Genomic DNA, 26482 nt, shown 5'->3' with positions numbered 1-26482 from the left:
AGTGTGTTTACATTTAGGTGTGCCTTCCTCATTCTCGTCAATGGAAAACGTGGTGTTGTTCAATAGTCCATCTTTGGGTCCCGACGCCCCTAAGATAGAGGATTTAAAATGGCATTCTGCATTCTTCAGGAAACAAATGGGCACATCTCTAACGCACTCTTTGAAAAAACCACACAAGAGAGACAGAGTAAGAAATAGCTCTGGGAACAACAGCAAGTCCATGCTGAGGCAGCCCAACCAGAGGGAAGGTGGCGCGGCTCCAGGTAGCTTTTTAAATTTTGACAAGACCTTTGCAGAAACACGGATTGTATCAGCACAGCAGAAAAACGGCATAGTTATGCCAGACCACAGAAAAAGAAGAGACAATCGTCCACAATGCGAGGTAATCAAGGCAGAACTAAAGGAAAAAACTTCCAAACACAACCACAAACCACTGAGACCCACAGAACTCTCTCAGAGGCAATCAGAAAACAAAAGGGCTGTGAACCACTCCAGTGGTAGGTCAGCACCTGGCACACGGAGAGATATAGTGCCTAAATGCAATGGGGGTCTTGTCAAAGTAAACTCTAATCAGACAGTAGTTAAAGTGCCTACGACGCCCACCAGCCCAGTGAAAAACTGGGGCGGATTCCGAATTCCAAAGAAGGGGGAGAGGCAGCAGCAGGGCGAGAGCCCAGAGGAGACATGCCGCCAGAACTCCAGCTATCCCTACCTGGGCGTGGGCAGAGTTTCACCGAAGGACAGGGCAAAAAGCAAGCTAAAGCCTGACAGCGAGAATGATGGGTACGTCCCCGATGCAGAAATGAGCGACTCAGAAACTGAAGTGGCTGAAAAAAAATGCAGACAGCAGAGGCTCAGTCCAAACAGCTCTATCAGCAGGAGAACGGACATTATTAGGAGAAGCATCTTGGCATCCTGACGGGGCAGCGTGGCACCATGGTCAGTAGAGTCACTGCCTACAAGCCAACTTCACTTTATTTATTGGTGTGAGAGGGGAGAGTTCTTAGACGTGACTACGGACTGACAGATTGATAACCCATTATTCCCAAGCTGTATAAACATGTTTACATACTCTTAAAGCTGGATTTGTTTGCTCCCCAGCTCATTCTGTGACAAGTTTCTATCTCCTTTATTTGCAACCTTTCCGGGCAAGCAGAGAAATGACATCACTACTAAACCAGGATGATGAACACTAAAGTAACTCACAGAAACATTTAGGGGGCTAGGGTGGGTAGGGGGAAGTAGGCTGCATTCATCCCTTTTAGCAAAACAGCACTGTTACAATTCTCTTACCTTCCCCTGCTTTCCAGAAAAGCACAAGCTCTTAATTTACCTAGTGTGTGTATTGAATCAAAGATGGTTATTTATTTAACCATATTGCACTGCTACACCCCCTTAAAAATGGTCACTTGCCTTGGATTGGTGGTAGGTCTTTGTCCTCCATTTGCAGAATGTTTTTGTTGCACTCAGTTTGAGAACAGGTGGCAGCCAAAAACCCTCCGCAAGCTCCAGTCTAGGTGCAACTGGGTCTGCGAGATAACCAGACATAACTGGGGTGTTACACTGGAGAAAAAGGAAGGGGCAGGTCAGGGCTGCAGCTGCCATACACTGCAACCGCTTCAAGGTACTCAGGCTGAGTGTGTAGCTTAGTTCTGAGAAAGGGGGCAGGCTTGTGGGTTCCTGGGCCCTCTGGCATAACCCGCAGCATTTAGTCAGTCACCTGCCTCCTGGAATACATTGACAATTTTAGAAAAATTATTCTAAGGCACTAGTCATTAGGATTTCCCAAAGCCCACCACGTATGCACTAATAATGGTATGTACTGGGAAAGCCAAGCTTATGACACTAAAGGGTTACTTTAAAATGGACATAAATATATATTTTTAAATAAAATGGAAAGGCAATAAATTGTGATTAGCTCTTTACAGTCAAATGAAGAAAAAAAAGTATTCTATTCTGGACTAGATTTGATGGAAGAGGGAACTCATATGCATACTTTTTTTTAAATAATTGCAAATGGCAATAACTAGTAAGCTATGAGCAATAATATTAATAGTTCATTATTGTACTTTTTGTACTGAGTGCACATGTAACTGGATTGTTAGAAGCCTGTCGATTTGGAATTCTGCATAGATTTAAGTCAGGTATGTACTGGTTAAAAGGAAGTTTAAGCAGGCAACGTGCTACAGAAATACAGGCGTAAAGAACAAAATCCCATTATTTTTCACTCCTAGCCTGCCCTTACCACGTTCACTTACATTTTAATGTTAGACCCTTCCGTCTTGAGCAGGGAAAATTCTAAAATCAGTAGAACTCTGCCATAACTGAGTCTTCCAGAGGATTCAATCAAAAAAAGGCTTATTAACACCCCATCTTGCTATGCAAGTTACCGCTTACTTACACATTTTGACAGAATGCATCCCTGTCATTTGTGTTTTAAAAGTTTTAAGTCTTGACCTTTTGATAGTGTTTGGGGTGACGGTGAGAAAAGGGTATTTTGTTTAACATGGTATACTTCTAAAATACCATTGCTGGATCCATGAAGTTGGATTGACCTCACGACTCACACAGGTTAAAATTAAACAGGGCACAGGTGAACGTGAAATGATGTAGTTGCTCTTGGGATGTGATGAAATGAAAGCACTTACCTGATCAGCAACCGACAGACAAAAGGTAAGTGCAGGTAGTTCTACTCGACATACAGCAACATTTTCAAGGCAGGCATTGCTATTTTCTGTAAGAAGCTCACGACCATGTAAGGAATTGTTTGTCAAGCCATAGATGGAATAATCTAAATTTTGATTCTAAGTAAACATTTAACCTCACACCAATTTGAAAGAGGTATCTTGTTAATTTGCACTATTATGAATGCTAACATTGTGCAGAATTAATGCCTTACCTGTTCTGCTCCCTGATGTTTAGGTTAATAAGCTTTCTAACGTTTCAAGTTATGCTGAACCAAAACCAAAAAAGCTTTTTTCCCCCACCCCAATTACAAAAAGCTGTAAGATGACTGCAGTGTGACCAGATCTGTAGGATAGTTTTGTCTCCCATGCTTAGCGCTCAACAAAGAGGTGTCGTAAGCAGCAGTGACAATACAAACCCACGCCCTCTGTTCTATTGGGATAGACCATTTGCTTAATTTCTGTTTCTGAGCATTACCTTTCCTTGTGCAGACTGACCAAGAAATCTTTGATTATGATTGGTGTATTATGTCAAACTGTAGGCTAGTTGAACTTTTTGTAAAGTTGCCTGGAATGCCATTTGTTAGGTTATGAACTCACACAAATCTAAATGAAGGGTTATACGTGTTGTGTACAAATCTTAATTTCAGAAAATTGAAAAATTTGTCATTACATTTGTAAAACCTTGTACAGAAGATTTTTCACTATGTGCCTAGCTTTGGTGTCCATTCAGCTGAAATTAATTAAAAAAGGTGCATGAAGAGAAACAGATAGAAATAAAAAGTATATGTAGAGATGACTATTTTATATTACATGGCCCAATCCTGTATTTATTTTACCCCTTTTTTGAAGTATTTATAAAGACCTAGTTGAAAACAGCTGTATTTTTTGTTAAAATATTCAGTAGAATTGTGCCTTTTTGTCTGTATGTGAATAAATGCTGTAAATTTTTGCAATATGTTTGCAACAGTGGTTTACAATAATGACTTTGTTTGGGTTTTCACATAAACACTTAACTGCAATGATTTCAACAACTTTCACGGTTACAAGAGGCATTTAATTTGGATCATTACAGGTATCAAAATGCATGCTAAGGTTGCAAGAGAAAATATTTTGTTTAGGAATAGTATAGGGCTTCATTACTGACAGCTGTGCCCACCCAATCAACAGCAAATTGCATACTTACTTTTTCTTGGTATCTTCAAAGACATGTTACTTACCTCCAAGAATTTCAATTCTTTGATATACAATGTCCTTCCGAAGTCCAAAATCTTCCTTCATGTTCCACTGGAAGGGTAAGTCAGGTTTCTTACCTGTTAACTCTGCAAGATAAGCAGGCTGAATGGACAGACACCCCACCAAGTGCCTGTACTCAGCAATGCAAGATGTTAGTTGCTATAGCACTTCTTATGTAATGGGAAGCACAGCATCACACTACAGCATCTTTAAAACACTCATGAACTAGCGTTAGGGTGGGAAAGGAAGGCAGGGGAAACCCAGACTCTTCAAAGATGTATAAAAAGAAATACATAAATGTAAAACAGCCAAGACACGTTTGCAAAGACCACTCTTTGACTCCATTAAATAACCTGGTATCACTAGGAAAGACAAAACTTACCTAAGCTGAAAAATCTCAACTGTTTCAGCTCTGAACAGCCGTTGTGGGCGGTGTGCCAGAAGACCCCTGAGGAAGCCAAACTGAATGAAGTGGAGGGGGTGGATGATGAGCTAAACTTAGACCACACGCCCCTTCCTACCTGGCCAATTTTTAGTTGCTCAGAGAACTAGGCAGACAGATCAAAGAGAGAATCTGATTCTTTCCAGTTTCATCTGCCATGACTGCTCTGATGCCCCTTCACTTTACTCTCACATGCTTGCGTTGTTGTAATTCATACTCCAGCAAATAACCATTACACAAGAGCTTCATCAAAAGCTAAAGTGAGTACTAGCCACCATTAAAAGCTAATGAAGTCTTGTGCCTCCAGAAACAAAGGAACAAAAATACTGTTGCTTAAAACCACACAATTATCTGCCAATTTCAGCCAGGTTTCACCTCACAGAGCATCCTTTAAGGAGTGACTGGGATTCATAGCACACACAAAATCTTCCAGGCTGTCTGTCAGCATTTCAGACGCACATTACACAAATGAAAGTTAAGGTGCCTGGTACTTACCTCCCTCTATATCATATACGTGGTTGATGAAAATCCCGCTGCAACAACTGTCTGGAGTTTCATGACAATATAATCCATTTGCTTTAAAAATCTTTGAAGTCTTAGCAAAACTACAGATTATGGTGGATGCAGGCCTATATCAGACTGCAAAAGCATGAGCAAAGAAGTGTGTGCAACTCTAGAAGTAATAACTTCCTCTGAGGTAATCAGAATTTTTCCTTGAGGTTGCTTCCATCTTACAGGCGCTACTTTAACAGACTAGCATGCTTTTCTGGAGATGCCACAAACATACTTCCACATGGCAATCAACCCCATCTGTCCTCTAAAACACAAATGCAATGAAGATCCACTATGACAGACACATGGTCTTCGTTATCCCAAAACAATGCATTTCAGCAAGCACTAGATAAGCAGGGTAAGCATTATTGATCAACTGAATTAGAAGCCGTAAAACAGAACTACACTCTTCACATTTAAAAGGGATGACAAGAAATTAAATTTAGTTCAAAATGACAGCACTTCAAAATTAGTTACATGTATCACGTTTGTAATACACGCTGAAAGAAAATAGTTCAGCTAGAATTTGAGGATAATATTTATGAAATTTCTCATCTATCAAAGAAAAACTTGAACACAAGAGGATTGCCACATACTGGCATCCGTAGAATTCAAACACACTATGTAAGAGTGTGTAAAAGCTGGATGACCACCCTTGTACAAATTCAAGTACCAGAGAACTAAGGTTCCCAGACATATACCACCCAAGACAGCATGTCAACACAAAAGCAAGGAATGATTGAAAAGTTGTAACTAGGGGAGAGGGAAAAAAAAAAAAAAAAAAGCACAACTGAAGAAAAATTACGGTCCTTAAAAACTATCTGTAAGAATAATCATAAATAAATAACTTTATTTATTAACTGTTTCCCAGGGACATCACAACAAACTGAAGTGAATTCGTAAAAATGGAAGGCAACGGAGGCATTTCCCAGTTACAACACCTACCATAAAAACAGCAACTGTTTGACATTCATGATGTAATTGGTGTCTTACTACACCTTGTAAAAGATTTTCAAAATGTTCCCAAGTTACTGCACTACCAAAAAACTGGTATTAACAGTATGTGAACAAAGCTGCTTAAGAACTTCAGTGTAATAACGTCTATTGCCTGTAAACACTTCTGTAGCTGGATATAGCTGGTATTTTTTTTTTTTTAAGACCAAAACTGACCAATATGCCACAGCACTGTATCAGATTGTTCCATCTGCTACATTAAAGAACTTTAATTACATCATTTTGCAGTCTTCTCCCTATGTTTACTACTCATGCAGAGACAGAATCTTCATCCACCCTTCCTTCTTACCTGAGTAAAACAGAAAATGTTTATACAAACTTTTACAAGCCTTGCTTTGCATTTGCTTTTAATGCTCCAATATAAGATTTCTCCAGCAATCTTCTTAACTCCAACATGGTGTGAATGACACAATACATCTTTTTAAATGTTTTCCAGTTCCTTTAGCGAAGCAGCTTTTTTCTTCTGTGAAGTTATGACGCTAAGCTGTAATTAAGAACAAACAGATAGCTTCCTATAAATTTTTTTAAGATCTAAGTAACAGTACACATTCAATATGGAAAATGTTATGGAGAGGGAACAAGCTTAGTTAAGTTGGTATTTGGGGTAAACAGAAGAATTTATTATGCATTTTGTAGATGATTACTGCTTGCATCTTATTTCAGATCTCAAAGAATTACAGATGAGGAAAGATTAGGTAGTACGCTTAAAGGTATTTATATAGAATACACGCATTTTCAGTCTATGCAAACATTATCTTGCATTTTTAATGCTTTTTCATTGAATTACTATTATTTAATAATAAGCTAAGATTCATAGTCATTGAATAACCACTGATAATTTTAATATATTATTTCTTCATAATCATCTCTCCTATAAAAGTACCACACAAACTATAGTGCACAATAACGCACCACTGAGAAACAGTCGCCTTTGGCTTAGAAGGCAAAAAGCTCCAGCCTACAATCCAGCAGTGAGCCAAAAACCTGTCTGACAACCCTACTGTGCCTTACTTTCATCTCCTTAATACCTTTAAGAAGCCCCCTCCTGCCTTGCCTCCCCCTGCCTGTTCTTCAGAAAGGCCAAGTCAGCATTTTGTGCGAATGCACACCATGACAGTGCAACAGTGACTTGAAATAATGTTGAAAACATCAAAAGAAAGAAAAAAGGTGGGAAACTGGAGTATTAGACTTTAACCTACATCAACAAACATTTCTGGTTTGTACTGTGTCTCTGGAAATAGGTTTGTGGTGCTCTATATATGGCACAAGCTTTGTTTCTTCAGGGAGAGGGGAACCAACATGGAACCACCCCTTTAAGTACAGTCCTAAATCAACCAACCACCACAGCCAGTCCTTAGTCCTTTATGGTAAGTCCCTTACCTTTATAGTAACCCCTACAATACGTAGGGGTTAGTTACCTTCCAAGGTAGCCTTCTTCCCCTGTAGAAATTCAGTGTACTGACAAAATCTCAGCAGAATAAATATAACACTACATTTAATTTCATTAGCAGTATTTTGCTTGCATACACAAATATACTATGAGTCTGTTCCCTTTGAGTGGAAAAATCAGTGCTGCTATTTCTCATAGATTTCCTTCTTCTGATGCCATCACATTCAGGTCCCAGACCTGCTGGACATCCATCATGATATGCCTTTGATTGGTATTATATACCAATTGTGCCACTACTAAATATTTTCATGCTGTAGTACTTTACTGACATGCCACCTGATCATCCAGGTTTACATTTCTAATTTTACTGAAAGGCTTAAAACATGTGAAGAGAATGGTTTATTAGCATACAGGAACTGTGGCTGTAATTGCTGCAGGCCCTACTGAAGACACACATATATGCCACATGGATGTCTAGCATTTTTCAAATACTTTCAAAATCTCTCATGGGAAAACTGAAACAACTACGTATCAGTTACCTCAACCTATAGCAGTGAAAGGAGAAACGATGATGCCATCCATACTAGATCCATCTCTCAAAGCACACAATTTGTAAGGAAAGTAATTATCACTACTTTGAAAGAGTTACTGATTTAACATCAGTCAGCATAAACTGTTTTACCAAACTGGTCAGTGAATCACACAGCCAAGTCAATTCCATGATGCTTCACAAACATGAGCAGATTTTCTCTAGCTAACTTGCTTCTGCAACAAGCAGTTGTTGGAGCTTCACTGACACTTCAGTCACTACATGAAGTCCTGCCAGCAGTAACCTCTGACAAGCCTGAGGAGGGGCAAGGCAGTTCTAAAGACTATCAGCAAGATCTGAACAGCAATACAGCTGATAAACATCTTGTCAAATCTTTGTTATCTTTCTGGGACACTGGTGCAGAACTGTTAGTTACCAATGTTTTCTGGAGCAGCAGGACCTCTTCCTATATGGGTAACTAAGTCCAGGAACGTATTCCCTTGAAAGGTGTATGACCATGTTTTTTTTTTTTTTTTTTTTAAGGCAGAGAGCATATCAGAACTATTAGAGCTAAATAAATAGATCCATGTAACAAAGAGAAGTTTAAAAAAAAATAAAAATTGGTCTTCCAGAGCAAATTTTTACCAACTGGATATAGACTTTGTTGTGGCAGGGAGCATTTCCAGCCAGGAAACATAACTTATGTTATGACAGCGATGCTCGTTTTTTTCACTGTTGTTGGAAAACAAACAAACAAACAAACAAACAACAAAACAAAAAAAAAACACAAAAAACACACACACACACACAAAAAACCCTATTTATCTTAACTGGACAATTTAGATTAACCAAACATTTCCTCTCTGCAACTCATGCAGGGTCACCCACATTAAAAAGCAAATAGTGTTTCCTAAGTCACTAAGTCACATACTAGGAGGCAAAAGGATCATGTTTTAATAGGCAAAACTTGAGCAACAGATATGCTTGGCAAACAAGTGAACCCGATAGAGAGACCTCCATAGCATTTGCTTCAAGACATACAGCTCAAATAGCAGGGGGAGAGAATGCTGAAGGGATGTCCATCAGAGAATATAATTATAGGTAGCACAAGGTTGAAACAACTATAGCCTAAATTTTCTCAGAAGATAAGCAGTAACTTTCCACCTTTCCCCCCAATATCCCTTATGTCCAAAAATACTGAAGAATACCGGTCAAAGTTGGAATTGAGTTGTAAGGGAACTGGAAAAGAAGGCTGCAAAAATTCAGCTCATTAAGTAATTACAATGGTGCACAAAGAGGTCTTAGGAATACGAATAGCTCTAACAGACACAACATGTCTGAAGCTTTCAGACCACTGAAACACATACTAGGCATATTTACTATGGTAGTGAGCTACATGCACCATCCCTGCCTTCCCCCCTTGCCATGGCCTGGAGAAAACCAAGTTATTTCTTATGCTGTCTGCGTAACTTTCAGTACTTTTGACATCACAGGACTTAATTATATCTATTATATGTAACTTATGACAACTGCAGGGGTGTGTACTTTTCCAACAGTCCTTGGGGTTATTGCTACTGGACTAATGAAAATGCAGATGAGCAGACAAGAAATTAACAACCTCTGGAGTTCACACAACATGCCAGGTTCGCAAGGTTGCAGTCTGATGAACAGGTCCACACCATCAGTTCTGTCCTGCACTCACTGCACAAGATTTCCCCACGCTATTCATGCAGCCATGCAATGAATTAGAGCAGGAAGCTGGCCAAAAAACCACACCAAACAAAATACCCACAAAACAGCTGTGCTGCTTAACATTTTTATAAATGCTGTTCTCTACCCAGCAACTCAAGACATGCTTTGTTTCAAAGCAGTGCTCTGTTCTCAGACAGAGACTCGCCAGGAGTTAGGTACTTCTGTGTTTCATGAAGCCATCACTTCCAGCTGCTGCAGCAGGTTACACCAAGCTACAAAAACAAGCCTGCTTATGTAAACAAGAGCAGAAATTATTTAAGGAGTTTTTTTTTTTTTTTTTTTTTTTAAACTTGCTGCCATTTCTATATAGCAGAATATGGAAACAATCTACCTTCATTCACACACTGAACCACAAGTGTAAAATTTGTTTCCATAAACAAATCTACATCATCAGTTAAGCATCCTCTCAGAAAGCAGCATTTAATCAAACATGCATCAGTTTTGTGATGACACATTCAAAATACAAGATTGCTGTTCAAATTACTTTAGTAATACTGAATACAGAAGATCACCTCTGCCTTGGGAATAACATGAAGTGAGTATTTTTGCAATATTCAATGAGATTTTTGTAGTTAGAGAACTGTTATAGTTTTGTACCTTTTGTGATGCAGTCGCTGCCCTCTGTTCTGCCTGGCTTAGTCGCTTTTGAAGCCTATTGATGTATTCTCGATACTCTATCATTAATTTTTCATCCTGTGGAAACGAAGTACCTTGTTACAAATGTAAAGTTCTCTTTACTGGATCCATACCTATTGCAGTGAAAAGCTTAAAGCAAGAGGAATTTAAGTGGAGCTGTTTACCACATATAATAACACTCAAGACACACTTTTGACACATTACAGACAGTTTCCAGCTCAAATATGACATTCTATCACTTTTCCAATCACAGCAATCTTAAGAGGAAGTTTTATTCATTTCACCATTTGAAGTAAGACACAAAGCTGGCATTTCAATCCAGATAATTTAATTTACACTATCTTACAATATAAATATTTTAGCTATATTCAAAGGGAAAAAATAATATACATATGGTATTAATCTTGCTACAGCTGCCTTCTGTTCCCTTCATCAAACGGTATGTATAAAGCCTTTCTTTACCATTCTTTAACATTAGTTTCAAAAATCTATTCCCACCTTAACTCCATTTTTCTCCTCCAAATAATACAGCACTACAAAAAACAACACACAAGGATTCATCCTAGCCAGAACTGGATATTATCCCAGATTTATGAAGCAGACTGACAGGGTAGCTGTTTTCTAAAGTGACCGTTAATTATTGAACAATGCACATTCCAAAACAGCCATGGCCTTAATTTTTAATGAATAATGCTTTTATCTGTATGCATATGTACACATAAAGTGTACATTCTACTATACATATAGTATGCTGAAAAACTGATCTCTCTGCATATGCTACATTATCCATAACACAATGCATCCTCCTTTTTAGAGATATGCAGACGTAGGCCTAAGTTTCTTCACAAACATTTCCTGAACTGTATAAAATTACCAGATTATTAACCAAGAGAGATAATCTCTCTACCTTTCCTAATAATTTGAGAGTAAAGTTAATTTGTCTTCCTGTCATTTGAACGCAACAGTCAGCAGAAACAATGGTGTTTTCAAGCTATGTCTACTCCTGTCAAAAATCCTTTTTTTTTAAACAAACAAACAAACAAACAAAAAACAGAAACATAACTCATCTAAATGGGTTTCTGTTAAGATCCTAGTGTATCTGCATTCTGTTGTAACTGAAAGGAGTGGTCATTATCGGCCAATATCTTACCTCAATTACCTTTTCATTTGCCATTTCCAGCTGAGAAATGAGCTCCTGGGTACGAAGTTTTTGTTGACTCAGCTCACTTCTATTAATCAGAAGAAAGATGCTGATTAACACAAAGTAGTGCATCAGTTATCAGAACATGATCTCAAAGGCTGTTTCTTGCATTGTATGGGCTTGTGGCATATTTTTAATTACAGCGTTGCTCTTAACACATTAATTTCAAAAGCACTACAAACAGAATGTGTATTCACAACTGTAATGGCAGAGGAATTAAATGTGTTAGTTAGAATTAAAATAACTTTGTCACAAGCATTCAACAATTTACAGGGCTTTCCTGCTGTTTATCTTATTTTACAGGCATATTATCAAATACGCTATGAATTTGCCCAGTGCATTTAATTCTTAGATTAAAATTCTAATGAGTGTTTTATAATCAGACTTCAATATGGACATTTTTGAAGATACTTTGAAGTACAAAACTCAAATCCTTCTGTGCTTTGTGTGACAGACAACAATGCAACATTTCATAAGGAATACATTCCCTTCTTCAAAGTGGTCTTTTTACTATTATACCACATGAGTTTTACTGATCCTAACTTTGCATAGTAGTGAAGATAAAATAATAATTATTAATTAATAATGCAATTAATATTAATAATTCAATTAATATTATGCACCAAAACGAGCCATTTTCAGTATACAAGTCCTAACGAACAGCTGTTTTTTGAAAACTGTCTTAAAGTTCATTTTTTATAAGCCATTTTGTTAGCAATACAAAAATTTCACACAATTCACATTTTTTCATACATACCTTTTCAAAATAAACTATTCAAACGCTACAGCTTACGATGTGTGAACTGCTTATGGTCAAATTTAACTATACTAATAAAAAAGGCTTTGACAATACAGAACTATCAAATTGTGACAAACCATCTCTATGCTTCGTCATCTTAAGGAGAGTATCTAAAAATTAATTTTCAATACTAAGAATTCTTACTAGTGAAAACAATCAGTCTCCTCTCTTTGTTCTGTGGTGTGGAATTAGCATTCTTAGCAGCACAGACCATAAATGGAGTTTGTATGCTCAGGTACAGCTGTATATCAAGAAATTATTTTGTAATTACATCACACTGAACATGTTTGGGAAGCAAACAGTTTAACCTTGTAAGTATAAGGAAATATGACAGCTGTCAGGACAGACAGTTGATTTGTTCTGATTGTTGACCCTCCCCCTAATACATATTATGAGATTTTAATATTAAAATTCAGTGGTAACTCCAACTGCTGAATAATCAAATCAGTCTCTATGGCATATTGTCTTTGTTAAGTGAGTAGGAAACAAAAGGTGAGCTTTTAGTATTTTGGCAGACGGGTGATAAATTCACCAGCTGTAGCAAGTACATTCTGCGGAGCTCTCATATGACAAATATAGCATGTGCCAGATGTTTTTTTGGTTGAGTTATACTATAATATGCTTCAGTTAGTCTTACTAATTATGAATTTTGTATACTGCCAGTACCTGCAGCTGTCTCTCATCCTGTTAATTTTTTTCTTTAATGAACATCTTAAAATAAGCAGTTATGGCTGCCAAACATTACAGAAGTGCAGCCAAGAATAATGTTTTGGAAATGGAGGAAACTTCTTCATCTCAAGATGCTGTGCAATTCACTCAGTGTACTGTACAGGATATGGGGAGAAGGAGAAAGTGGCTCTGGCCAACACTTCATACACAGACCAAAAAAAAGAAAAAAGGTTCCTCAGAGGTAGATTCTTTTCAAATATAGAAAAGATAAATCTGAGAACTCCAATAAAGACGCACAGCTACAGATGAGTCAGAAACTCTTAACTATGATACAGAAATGTTTCAGAAACAGAAATTGGAACAAAGACACACAAAATAGCTGCAATAAGGTAAGAAGAAAGTTATGACTTAAGCTAAGCACATTATTTAAATTTAGAAACAATATGGCAAGAATTCCATTTTAAGTAGTGATGATTATAATTCTAGTTAATTTTACAACAAATGTGTTTTTTTTTTTTTCCCAAAATGACATACATTACTACTAGACAATAGTGGCAGATAGCTAACGTTACAAATGTGCTATTTTTTCATACTACGTATTAGTATTTAAATTTAACACTTTCCTTTGAGGAGAGTTAAGATTTTTGAATTAACTTAAATGATTTTTTACAAGGCAACCATTTTTGAAGTACTTACCCTATTATTTAAGCCAATGTTTATAAACTATCTTATGTGCTGATTGTTCTCTTAGATTCAGTTTATTCTCTTCTAAGAAGAGTTTTCTTTTCTAAGTTTCTAAGAGTTTTCTAAGAAGAGAACAGAATTATATATATGTTACCACCCCTAATCAGACTTATTTGTACCTTAACTAAACAATCACGAGTCTGAGACCAAAGATTCACTGCAATTCACTGCAAAGTTGACAGAAGTGTAAATTTCCTGTAAAGTTTTCAAGTTACAAGATCCATATTCATACCATCTGCAGTTTTCATGTTACACTGCACTGAAGGTCATTCTATTGATAATACAGTCGTTTGACTGAATATAACATTTCAATTTTCTCTGTGAATCTTGTTCTGACCTCTGGTCCAGAACAGAATTATGTTCAACAAGTATGTGCTCCTTGTATTGACCACTGGTGAGGATTCTGCTTAGTGAGTACATGTAGCCACTGCTTATCTGCCAAATTTCAGTTTACCCCAATTCTTTTTTCCTCATTCTCAGGGTTAGAACTTAAAAAGAATGAAAAATACCAATAGGTGAATTACAAGGGATTAACCATCTACTACAGCTTGTCTTATGACCTCTTTCTTCCCTTGTTTAACCTCATTAGCGTAAATACAGCCCACTCAAGGCCCAGCACTGGACTTTAAACAATGAATGAATAATTTTCCCTCCCACCCCCCTTTAAAATTTGTGTACTGACTTTCATTTGCATTTTCTTTTAGTAACTGCTTACAGATTTGATTACCCTGTTTTTGCTTAAATTCTGTTGTCAGAACTTTCTCTCTTACACCTTCTCGATCTAGCCTGCGTTCTCTTCTTACTGAGGTTTGTTTCCTTCCATTCATAAATTTCATAACATTATCTTGGTATTGGTGGCTTCATTTTCTAACTTTGCTGCCATTTATTCTTCTCAGATTAAATATGAAGAACCATATAGCCTTATTCACAATGCTGTAGGGTAATAAGAACAGTTCTAGCCAGTACCTTTCCCCCCAAGATATGGCCAAACTGACAGTGATCTTGGAGTTGTGATCTACAGATGTAAAACTGTAAGCTCTACATCCTGTGATGAAAAACAAAAAAAGCTGTCTCTGTTTCTTACAAAATCCTACATACATGGACTCCAGCAGAATGAGGGACAGGGTTAGAAGGGAACTGAAAAATGTCATGGATTCAGGTAAAAGAGTTTAGCAACTGAAAGGAAAAAAAGCAAAAGCAATCACTCACCACCAAAAGAGGAACACCCACCTACTTTGGAAAATCCTTCATCCAGTTTAATTTCTGAGAATTAGATTATTATGAATGGTTTATCACAGAATCACAGAATCACAGAATTTCTAGGTTGGAAGAGACCTCAAGGTCATCGAGTCCAACCTCCAACCTAACGCTAACAGCCCTCCACTAAACCATATCCCTAAGCTCTACATCTAAACGTCTTTTGAAGACTTCCAGGGATGGTGACTCCACCACTTCCCTGGGCAGCCTGTTCCAATGTCTAACAACCCTTTCAGTGAAGAAGTTCTTCCTAACATCTAACCTAAAACTCCCCTGGCTCAACTTAAGCCCATTCCCCCTCGTCCTGTCACCAGGCACGTGGGAGAACAGGCCAACCCCCACCTCGCTACAGCCTCCCTTGAGGTACCTAAAAAGGGCGATAAGGTCACCCCTGAGCCTCCTCTTCTCCAGGCTGAACAAGCCCAGCTCCCTCAGCCGCTCCTCGTAGGACTTGTTCTCCAGGCCCCTCACCAGCTTCGTCGCCCTTCTCTGCACCCGCTCAAGCACCTCGATGTCCTTCTTGTAGCGAGGGGCCCAAAACTGAACACAGTACTCGAGGTGCGGCCTCACCAGAGCTGAGTACAGGGGAACACCTGTACTTTATCGCCTTGGCCAGTTTGGCCAGCTTTCCCAACTACCTCCCCTCTCTACTTCTTGCCCACCTCCAGCATACTCACTGGGGTGGCAGCATGAGAAACAGAGGCTTTCGCACTGCATAAGCATTGTTTGTCAATAGCTGAAGCATCACTGCATTATCAACATGGTTCTGGTCACAAATCTAAAACGCAGCCCCAGTACTCTGAAGGTGAGAGATTTTTATATGTATTTATATATACATAAATATATAAAGACATAGACAATTTTTTTTTTAAACATACATATATATAGAAAAAAACAAACAAAAATTCAACAGCAAAAGCCTTTGGACAACTTATCTTTAAATATGAACACTGTACCACTTTCTTTTTTAAAACTTTTAACAGTAATTACTGGAATGACTATTCTATAATTGTACATAGCTGCCGTCCTTTTCATAATCTCACTGTAGTTTAAGTTCACTTTAGTAAATGTCATTAAAACTCATAGTACATCTAAAATTGATGCAATCAAGACACAGAACAGCTTCATTTCATAGTCTGAAAGACTAGATGCTTTGCAGGAATAAAAAGGGTAAAGACTAGTCACAAGTCATGCTGCCAAGAGTAGCGTTTTTATTTGGAAGTATGACCTATGCTGCAAGAAGCACTGACCTTCCTAGTTACCTTCAAGATTGCCTTTTGGCACATGTATATCAAAGTAATCCTGGTTCTTTGCCCTTATAATGAGATGAAGGTAAGGTCTATTACCAGTAAATCCTTCTAAAAATGTACAGCATCTTAAGATGCTTAGAAGGAAGACAATTTTGTCTCATATATGAAGAATATATTGTACTTTTCTGAATAAAATGGTGGAATGTAGTCTACAAGTATTCAATTCATTGCCTAGTGTTTCAGCACTGTTTTTATTCCAAATTCAGTTTCACAGGCAACGATTATGTGTTTAACTTACACCGAGACCCAAGTGCCCAAGAAAGCACTGAGTAATTTTCAGCGAAGCTTAAAAGTATTGACTCACTAACATTTTTATCTACATTTTTTTCACTGAGTTACTAGCTTCTCGTGCTATTTAAAAAATCACTTTGCTCTACTATTGGAGCTTGAAAATTTACTTTTCAATTTAAAAAAATTAAAAGTCAACTAATGTTCTCTGATGTTGCTTTGTTTCTTAAAAACATTTATTTAATGTTTCCTTTATGTATATATATTATACTTCGCAAATAAAACACAACACACTGAAAGACAACAAACAAGCAGCATAGAATATGGAAAAGCAAGCAGCTGTTGCCAGGAAGTTAGTAAAGAAGCCAAAATGTTTCAGACACTTTCACATGGAAAATGAAAGTAATGAGGAGAGACCAAAACAAGCAACAGATCATGAATTTAACGCAGAGGAATGGGAAACACCTACACTAAATGGGACGCTGACTCAATGCCTGTTAGGGCTCGAGAGCTGCACTAACAGCAAACTTCTGGTGAATGCAATGTTAAGCACTTTTATGTAATGTGCCTCCCCAGTAGACACGGGCATGACTTTCTAAGGAAGTTTATAACTTCATGAAAAACATGCACTTGTAAAGCACATTACTATGCTGTAAGAGTAGTAATTCTTGTTAAAAACTGAAATTTTATGTCACCAACACAATCTCTGTATTTGCCCATACATTTACATGAATCCGATACATAAAACATTAACTTCATTAATTGCCAAGGTTTGACTCACACTGCTCTCAAAATATATTAAATAAACATGACATGCTTAGGGAGTTCTATGCTGAAACCCAAAAAGTCTATGTTAGTATCTTTATCTAAGCTCATACCCTTGCTGCCCAATCAAGACAGATGAAATTTCTAAAGAAAATATTAAGTTTTTCTTAAAAGTTCACAGCTTAACTAACCCTCTCAAAACCACAAACTTAGTAAGACATGTATATAGGAAAGCTGGGTGAACATCATCCTTTCACTTGGAGTCTGATATAAAACTTCCTGGTATGACTCCCTGCATTAGCTTCAAGAGGACATTCAAAACAGAACCTGTAATTCAATAGGCTGTGTTTAGCAAGTATCACTACTAGTCAGTGGTCTTGATGATAAATCTATCAGTGCATTGGCTGCAAAACTGTTTTGCTCTTTAAGTAACTCAGCAATTTTATTTTAGTTCACTACAAGGTAAGATGTGATTTGCCATTCTGCACTTGCACACAAAATGCTTATTCAAGAGTTATTGCGGTAAGATTAAAATAAATAATTATTAATTTAGAATATGAGCTTTGATTTTGCATTGAGTAACTTCTACTGTGCAGCTCAGGAGCTAGTTTTCATACCAACTGCATTCTATGCTGTATAATTAAGTATCTGGTAATGCACGTAACATATATAAAAAATAAACTGGTTTTAAATTTCCTAGATAATATTTATTTATAGGTACTGTCATAGCTACTTGTCAACATAATATCAGAACATCACTGCACAGATTTAGATGAAATTCCTTATTTAATTTTAAATTACAACCTTTTATCAGAGAATTAACTTGTCACTGTTGCCAGCCTCCTTCTTAGGTAGAGCAAATCTTTTCCAATAAAAAATTCTGATTCTTGATTATACAAAAATGTAAAAGCATCACCAACAAAATCGTCTTAAAATGTAACTGACTTTGCTTTTAGACTTTGCATCAAAATGCCTACTAAAGTGACAGAGAACCAGATGGGCTTAGGGTAGACTTAGTTTATAATGAGATGAACTTTTTTTTCTATTCTGCAGATCAGGCAGCATTTGCTGATACAGAATGATAAATTAATGCAGGGGTTTCCCAGATGATACCACACAGGCAGTCTCTCACATAAACAGGGGCATTTTGAAAATTTAATATCTATTTTTCATACAGATTCACAAAACAGACTTCCTCTCTTGTCTGTTATATTTTCTATGTCAGCATTTTGCTGCAGATAAATAAGGTCTAAAGCTTTTGGGCCACTATTGCAACATTTTAACACTTTGCATTAAAGCTTCATGAAGGAAAGCAGCTGTTTCACAGACAATTTTAATTGCTTTGGAAGTTCACAATTTTTCCCTTTTAATTGGAAATTGCTGAATTATATTCTGAATCTCAGTTAGGAAAATAGATGCTCAGCTATGGCAGTTTTCTAGTTTCATGTACAGCAAATAAACTACAAATTTAACAGCTTAAATTTACCTTACCATGAAACACTACAAAATATTTTTCTTCTCTAGTTACTGCATTTAAAATAGATGTCAAAAAAGCATTACAAAGATGCAGCCATAAAGTGAAGCTGTATCACTAAGACTGTCAGTTAATATGCAGAGCTCCTGGTGTCTTGCAGACACAATGAACACTGTGATGATTTCTTCCGAAAGACACTTTTTGCTTTAAAAAAAAAACAACAAACACTGTTTAGTAATCTTCACGAAATGCAGAATATTTAAAGGCAAAATAAATCCAGCCTATATCTGGACTGAAAACATAAAAAAAAACCCTGCTTACTTAGGAGAGGTGAAAATGACAAGAGGGACTACGTAGGACTTTTTTTATCTAGAAAAATAGGCCAAAGTGTTAGCTCTAATTGGACTTAGCATGCTTTTGGTCTATCTGAAAAAGTTTAAACTGAACTAGTCATCATAGATGACTACAAAAATTGTTATAACCACTATAAAAGGAGTACTTTAAAAATAAAAGGGCTTCTAGGTTGACCAGTGAAGCTTCAATTAAATCAGAAAGGTCATCAATAAGTATTCCTCTATTTGAACAGAGGATAGGTACAACTTGTCATGATAGACAGTGGGTCACTTTAAAAACATAAGAAAATAGTTTCTAAGGGATTAACTGTGCATACTACATATGACACTGCTATTTGCAAAATTCACTGGAGACCAAATTCACATTCTTCTCCCAGAAGTTCGAAAAACAAGTTAGAGTAGTGGTATGGTAAACCTGCAGATGTAGTCTACAACAGAAAGTTACATTTCCTTGCTCATGTTGGGAAACCTGGTTCTAATTCTACTTTCACCACAAGCATTCTGACAACTAAGAAATGTCAAACTATGCTTAAAAAATCTGACTTAAAATTGCAACAAGGATATTGGAAACATTATGGTTGAAGCTGACAAGTTGCAAACCATTAGAATGGAACATGAAAAATTTACAGATTACACCAAAGGAAATAAAAGCTAGAATTCATAGGTTTCCAATTTTAATATGGCAAAATCTTTGCTTCCTTGTTAACATAATAGTAAGCAACTTCTAAAATCAATCTGAACGAAGAAATATACTTGAGTGCATCCGGAACTTGACATGGCTGAAGTTAAAAAGGTAATTTCAAAGTTCTCAAATTAACAAAGCTGCATGCCCCAGATTTTTCTTCTAAAGACCACTGAATGCCCTCTCTAAAAGGTACATATAACATTATAATCTTCTCAAACCATTCAAAGAAACAAGACTTATGAAATCAGGCTTCCTGGTTTAGAAGTAATCATGCACCAGTCTCAAGTTCCTCCAGTTTTCAACCAATTTTGAAAAGAGGGAGATCTTGAAGACAAACTTAGAAGATCTATAAAAATATGAGGCTAATTAATCTCTACTTTATAGGCAACTTGATCTGACTGACAGAGTCTCCTGAGCTTAGGCATCAAATAAAGCAAACATACATCTTTGCCTCTCGAGAAAGACTGTTGAAAATGTGGCCTCCCATACGCCTCCTATACCCCACAAACACCACCTACCTGGCCAGCAAGGGTGTATGATTGTGTGTTAGCTCATAATTTGCCACAGTTTGTCTGCTACCTGCCAGCCAAAAATGCACAAGGAAGCTTAGATGGAGGAAGGCAGTATCAAAAAAGGAAGACACTAGAAAACCACTGTGCATGGATAAATTAATTTAAATTTTAACACTTTGCAATGTGTCCTTACAGTGAAAAGGAAAACCAAAATGAAAGCAGATGTCACATTTGCTTATTTCATAAACTGACTGGTAATGTATCTTAATGGATATTGTGTATACAAGTAGAAGCAAACACTACCTACAGCAGTATGCGTTTAAAACAAAGAAAGGCTTGTAGAATTTATTTCAAACATGACTTGAGAATAGCTTATTTTTCACTGGGATGCTTCCTTCACTACTCACTCATTTCCAATAACTCACCTTCTTATTTTTCTAAGCCAACTGCTGCCTGTTCGTATATAGGCTCACAGGCACCATACATGTTTGTATTGCCCAGCCTCTAGAAATGATATGTAGTATGTGTCTGCTGTGTGAGATGCCCTTGTCATGGCCTCTCAAGATTGAAAATGTTCTTATATTTTGTGCTGGGAATAAAAGCATGAGCCAGTTACCTGTCAACCTGTATGAATTAAGAGAAAAGTAAAGTTTATATCATATTTTTGCTTAAGGCAATCAAAAAACTCATTTGTATCCTCATTAATGACAACCAAGTGCTTGGATGAGAACATCAGATATGTCTCCCAATATGCTTTTTTCAACTTATTTTACAAGTCTAGAGACTCATTCCACAACTGATTTGATGAAGACTGCTCTGAATAGTGATAAATATAGGAGTTTTCATAATACAAAGCTATTTTTCTACACTGAGAATGCTATATTCTGAAAGAGAAAATTAAAAAGAACATATTCCATTTACTTTTTGTCATTCCAAAATTCATACACATCAACGAGATGTGAAATTTCAACTTCAGTGATTAGCTGCTAACTTCACAAAGGGTTAAGTTAAAATGTTCTAAAGACAACATTTTTTTCTTTTATTTGCTACAAGCACATCATCTATTCTAGATGGTTTGCCCTTCATTGCTTTCCACCATCATACTGTCATAGCAAATGGTTACCAGAACTATAACAGTTGCCGGAACAACAAATTTGCACTTACTTTAGCTTACTGATCCTGGCTTCTGCAGTTTCACTAAGACTTTTTGTTTCTTCTTTCCATCGATTTGTTGCTTTTTGCTGAGCTACCAACAAACGTCTAAGTTCAGCAGTAGACTTTTGACTGGTGTCTTCCAATTCCTTCAGTCGAGCTTCATATCCGTGTTTTTTCACAGCATGCTCATGCTCCATTGTGCTTATCTGGAAAAAATACCAATAGGATACAACCAAGTCTCTCACTTCCTTCTTTTTTTAAAAAACTCTTGAGCTAAATTTATAAGCATTTGCTGAAAGCATGTAACATACAATAATTAAACTTGTAATTATATACTCAAATAGATGCATGTTCCCAAAGCCAATTTAAGCAAATAGTACAACTGACAATAAAGGATAATGAGCTGTGTATGCTTATTTTTGTAAATAAACTTTATCACTCTCCCTTGTGTTTTCTCCACAGAACATATTTTTTCTTCTCATCTAGCCAAAATGTGTTAGAACTTTCTGAACTGCAACCAGAATCTTTTGCACATTAGAGGAAAAGGGAGGCAAATAACAAATCTTATCTGTGACTGACTATAATGGAATTTGGTCTGATTAGGGACATATGAAGATCTAGTATTTGTTTTATAACTGCTACCTGTCACGCTTTACTAAAAGGTTCTAGAGTTGGAATAAGATTTCTTTTTTTAATTTGATTACTTTTTTTAATCTTGAGGTACAAAGCGGTACCAGGATTTGAGATGGCCCTCATTCATAATTAACTACAACTGTTTACTCAAGTCTGCTTCATTGCTGTAGATTCTTAGATCCCTTCAGTATCCTTATACTCAGAGTTAAGAGCAGCGGGGAACGCATCAGCTCTATATATTTAGAAAGCATGTCAAATCAAAGCTGTTATTCCTTTCAGAAGCTAAAAGGTACAATGAACCTGCTGAGATTAGTTATTAATACATTATCCCACATGCAGTCTGTTCAGGTACATTAAATGAAACATATTCAAAAAGAACATGTCTTTCAGCTAAGTATCTTGCTTGCAAATATTCACACAGAAAAATACTCTCTGTCCAGAAAAAACAGAACTAATGTTTGACAACCATACCATTAATAAATTTGTTAGCTACACACTGCTTTGATAAGATGGTAGATACGCAAGCAGAGGAACACTGTACTGAGAGTCAATACATTCCTAACATTGAAGACAGTAGATAAAGATCTGGAATTGGAATGGGTAAAATCACTTGAAGGTAAATATGTTACTATTTGGAATATTTACCTTATGAAAGCATAGAATATTTGGGATCCTCTTACCAAGCTGAAAATAACACATTAAAATACAACCTAATTAGCCAAGGCTGAATTACTCACAAGATCATGAGGACATACGATACAGCACTACAACAAAATTACTTGTAAGCAGAAAAGAGGAAGCATCATTGAAACTTTCACTCCCTTACACGCTGCCTTATTAAGTAAATATCAGTCCTATATTAAAATAAAAACAGCACATAAACCATACCTTTATTTTAGCTTTTTTTTGAGCCTCTACGGCTAGTTTTCTCAAGCCTTCCATTTCTTTTTGCAATTGTTCGTTCTCTTGCTGAAGTTTTAACCTTTGTTCACTGACAAAACCACTCTTCTCTCTTTCTGAATCCAGAATGCTTTGCAAATTACAGATAATTTCCTGGCAACGAGATTTCTCTTCCTCAGAGCTGAAAGAGAAGAAGTCTTGTTTGAACGCAAGAAGAGAATCCATTTTACAGTTTCATAATGCTACTTTGCTGCAGTTGCAATGGTGCGAAGATAGGGGACACTAAGTTTGTAGACAGCAACAAAATCTTAATAGAGCAATTGGTCTAGTAGGACACTGCCTCTATTGCTGTTAAAGGAGGCTATCAGGAAGCAAAGTGAAGGCAGAAAAAGGAAGTTCTTCATGCAGTTATGTTTCAGGTATAGAACTCACTATCACACTATATTGTAGATGAAAGATTCAAGTAATCCATGTAACAGTAAGAGAGATAATTAAACATATAAATATATGATGTCACCTTTGGACATTTTTAAGCAGCCCATCACTATCAGAATGCTGTCAGAACATTCCAGTGAAGTATCACTGTCACCTTATACTAGTGATCAGTGTTTCCCTTAGATGATTTAATTTGGACAGTGCTCATGAACATACATAAATTTGGGACAGATTTTGGTCTGAGCCAGTATATACATCTCCCTGTTTCTTCCTGAAAGCTTGTATCAGCTCAGTATGTTTAATGGCCTTTACACCTAGGACTACGTGCAAGTCAGCATAGTATTTTATCAAGTCTAGGGAATTCATAACAGCAATCTAACATTCTAGCAATCTCAGTAAAATGGCAACGTGGAACAGTAGATTCTCATTTTAAACACATTTCTAGATTCCCAAATGATTGCTCTGGAGAAGAGAGAGAATTTATGATCATTGAAGATCATAAATAACTTACAGAGAATCCTACACTTTTTATTCTGAGAACAACCTGATCTAAAAACGTATACTATACCATGTCGTTTACCATTACATTACTGGAATTACGATAATATCCGTTAGCTCTCTGAACACAGACCTGAAATGCAGTATGCTACATAAACATGGAGTGTTACACATGCACTAGAAGATACCACATTGCAGATGAATTTATAAAGTAATAAATTCTGCCCAAATATTTCAGAGCATAACTTTTCCTACAAACAGTATTAAGAAATACGTCAGGATTTCAAATAATGTACTCCAATTTTTATCATTTTGTAAAAAAAAAAAAAAAAGCTGCTTGCAATTCTAGTCTTGCAAAGAAAACTTTTCATCCTATAGTCTGTTATCCCCCTTAATACTTTTATAGTGATTCATAATTACCCTTGCTTCAGAATTATGGCAACTTGATACTATTCCTGCTACTGATGGAAAATGCGACAAAGACCTAACACACTATCAACAGCTAGTCAGAAATAATTTCCATTATTTTCCATTCCTGTCTCTGTAACATCCATGACTTACTTCATTTCCAGCTGTTTCAGTTTATTTTGTGTTGTCTGTAGACTCAGCTGAAGGTCACCTTTTGTAGTTTCTGCAAGTAGGTACTTCTGATGCAGTTGCTCTAGTCTTCTATTGTCAGATTCATGTACTCTGTCTTCCCTGTAAATCTGAAGAATAAAATTCCATGTAAGATCAACTTTACCTTGCAGGGGTGATTGACAGCGTAGTAATGACAACAATGCTACTCCTCATTACGCCCTATTTTTCAGATTTAAAACAAAACTGAATTTCATCGAATTTTAGAGTTGCTGCTACTTAGAAAAAAAAAACAAAAAGGTTTTCAAAGTTTTTTCATCCATTTGTATACTGAGCTTAAGTTTAACTGCACTATGTACCAAGATTCTTTCAAGTACCTCTCCCTTACTTTTTACATTTTTCAAAGAATACTCTTTTTCAGTTTAGAATTACAGCTTTAAAATGATTTCTAGATTAATAGCTTAGAATACTGACATGAGTATTTACAGTTAAGAAAAACTACTCAAAAAGTAAGAAACTTAAGGGTCACAGAACTGTCCTTCATTCCAATATATGAGAAAAACATGAAACATAAAAAATTAACACATCTTTTCCTACTGAAGAGAGATCTTAAACATGATGTAAAAATGCATAAAATTGCCTTACTTTTTCAAGTTCTTCTTCCACTGTTCGCTTTTCTCTAATGGCTCGTTCAATTTGACTCTGTTTTTCACCACATTCCTGTTTTAAAATAAGTCACTTTAAGTACATCTAATCAGAAATAACTCACAATAAAAATTCAAGAACTGCCAAAGACAAATACCCACCATTGCAAATGTAATTTTTTGCTGTAGGTATGTATGCATTCAATTGTATTTACCTGTTCATTATTTTCTCTATAGGATTGGTCATTCACTACATAGACTACAACATGCCAAATGAAACTTTTTAGAAATAAATTTAATCCTTAAAAAGCTGCATAAAAACCAAACTCTTTTAGTCCCCCACATCAGTTGTTACAAGTTCCAAGTTGATTCATGAATATGATGATTGTGATGCACTTTCTCTTAGTATACTTTATCAACTTTTGTATACTTTATTGCTACATATGCAACTACAGATATGCAATAATCAGCTTTCCTTGCTTTATTTATCCCTGAAAGAAACAGGGATACTTAAGAAATGCCACCACATGGGAAGTATTTTCCAGAGCACAGAACCTCACTGTAAAGAGGCTTGTGACCTATGATAAGAACAAGAATAATCAAGGAATAAACTTACACAAATAAATGGGTAGATTTGCAGAACCCTATTATTTCATGCAAAGCCAGGCAAGATTCTCAGTAAAAGTAAAATACGACTGTATACACATAAAGTAAATCTGCACATTAAAGATGAATTTTCAAAGCAAAGTATCCTTTATACCTACATTCGAATCGCTGCACTGACTGTTGAGACACTACACACAGTCACTTTTGTTAAGCAACATTAAAGGCACTGAATGTTGTATTAATGACTGTGCACATGCAAGGGGTAAAGTACTACTATAATAAACCATAGTCCTATATAATTACTCATAAATCGTAACTATTCCGTGCACTGTGCTATCATCTACCTTTTTTGCTTCTTGTCCTTTACACAAACTAAACTGTACAAAAGAGCTGTGAAGGTACTCTATACTGGTAGCGAGGAAATGGTTACACAGCAGGACTAAACTGCCTCTGATCAGACAAACTGTGAAAACCTGTACAGATCCATGACTATAATAGGTCCTATTAGACATATAATAGCACCTATGATAGCTCATTCTGGTTCAGCAAAGTCCACCTTATTCCTGTTCCCTGAGCCATTCCTTCACAGATGAATTTCCTGAGAGACTCAGCACAGACTCCAGCTCACTACCTACGTATCTGGAGAGAACTAAAAATAGTATCAATTCTATTCTCTCTATCCGTTTATTTGCCTGTATTTCTCTGCATTGGCCCTATGACAAATCTAGACAGGTACAGTAGAAGAAATGAGCAGTGTGCGCTGTAGGAAAGTTGTTATTGATAAAGACAAGTATTTTGTTAGG

The 26482-nt window shown here is 36.5% G+C and overlaps 2 protein-coding genes across 5 annotated transcripts in view; one reads left to right on the top strand and one right to left on the bottom strand.

Annotated features, from left to right (window-relative positions):
- The window catches only part of JADE1 (jade family PHD finger 1), a 42788-nt gene extending 39158 nt beyond the window's left edge, over window positions 1-3630 (top strand). For 3 of the 4 annotated variants that reach the window (XM_084286419.1, XM_084286421.1, XM_084286420.1), the window contains one exon: window positions 18-3627. In XM_084286419.1, coding sequence (XP_084142545.1) covers window positions 18-919 — 902 coding nt within the window. In that variant the 3' untranslated portion in view covers window positions 920-3627. Of the gene's footprint in view, window positions 1-17 lie in introns of all 4 variants that reach the window. The other variant, XM_084286418.1, reaches the window with a different exon arrangement.
- A 156-nt stretch (window positions 3631-3786) lies between these two features.
- SCLT1 (sodium channel and clathrin linker 1) overlaps window positions 3787-26482 on the bottom strand; it is a 45041-nt gene continuing 22345 nt past the window's right edge. The window contains exons 15-21 of the mRNA XM_084286422.1: window positions 25075-25149; window positions 24415-24560; window positions 22909-23101; window positions 21397-21593; window positions 11386-11464; window positions 10197-10292; window positions 3787-6412 (exon numbers count right to left, since the gene is read on the bottom strand). Of these exons, the coding sequence (XP_084142548.1) occupies window positions 6350-6412; window positions 10197-10292; window positions 11386-11464; window positions 21397-21593; window positions 22909-23101; window positions 24415-24560; window positions 25075-25149 (849 nt within the window). The 3' untranslated portion in view covers window positions 3787-6349. The remainder of the gene's footprint in view (window positions 6413-10196; window positions 10293-11385; window positions 11465-21396; window positions 21594-22908; window positions 23102-24414; window positions 24561-25074; window positions 25150-26482) is intronic.

This window comes from Netta rufina (genome assembly GCF_964035555.1).
Source record: "Netta rufina genome assembly, chromosome: 4".
Classification (NCBI taxonomy): Eukaryota; Metazoa; Chordata; class Aves; order Anseriformes; family Anatidae; genus Netta; species Netta rufina.
This window is presented reverse-complemented; position numbering and strand designations above follow the sequence as displayed.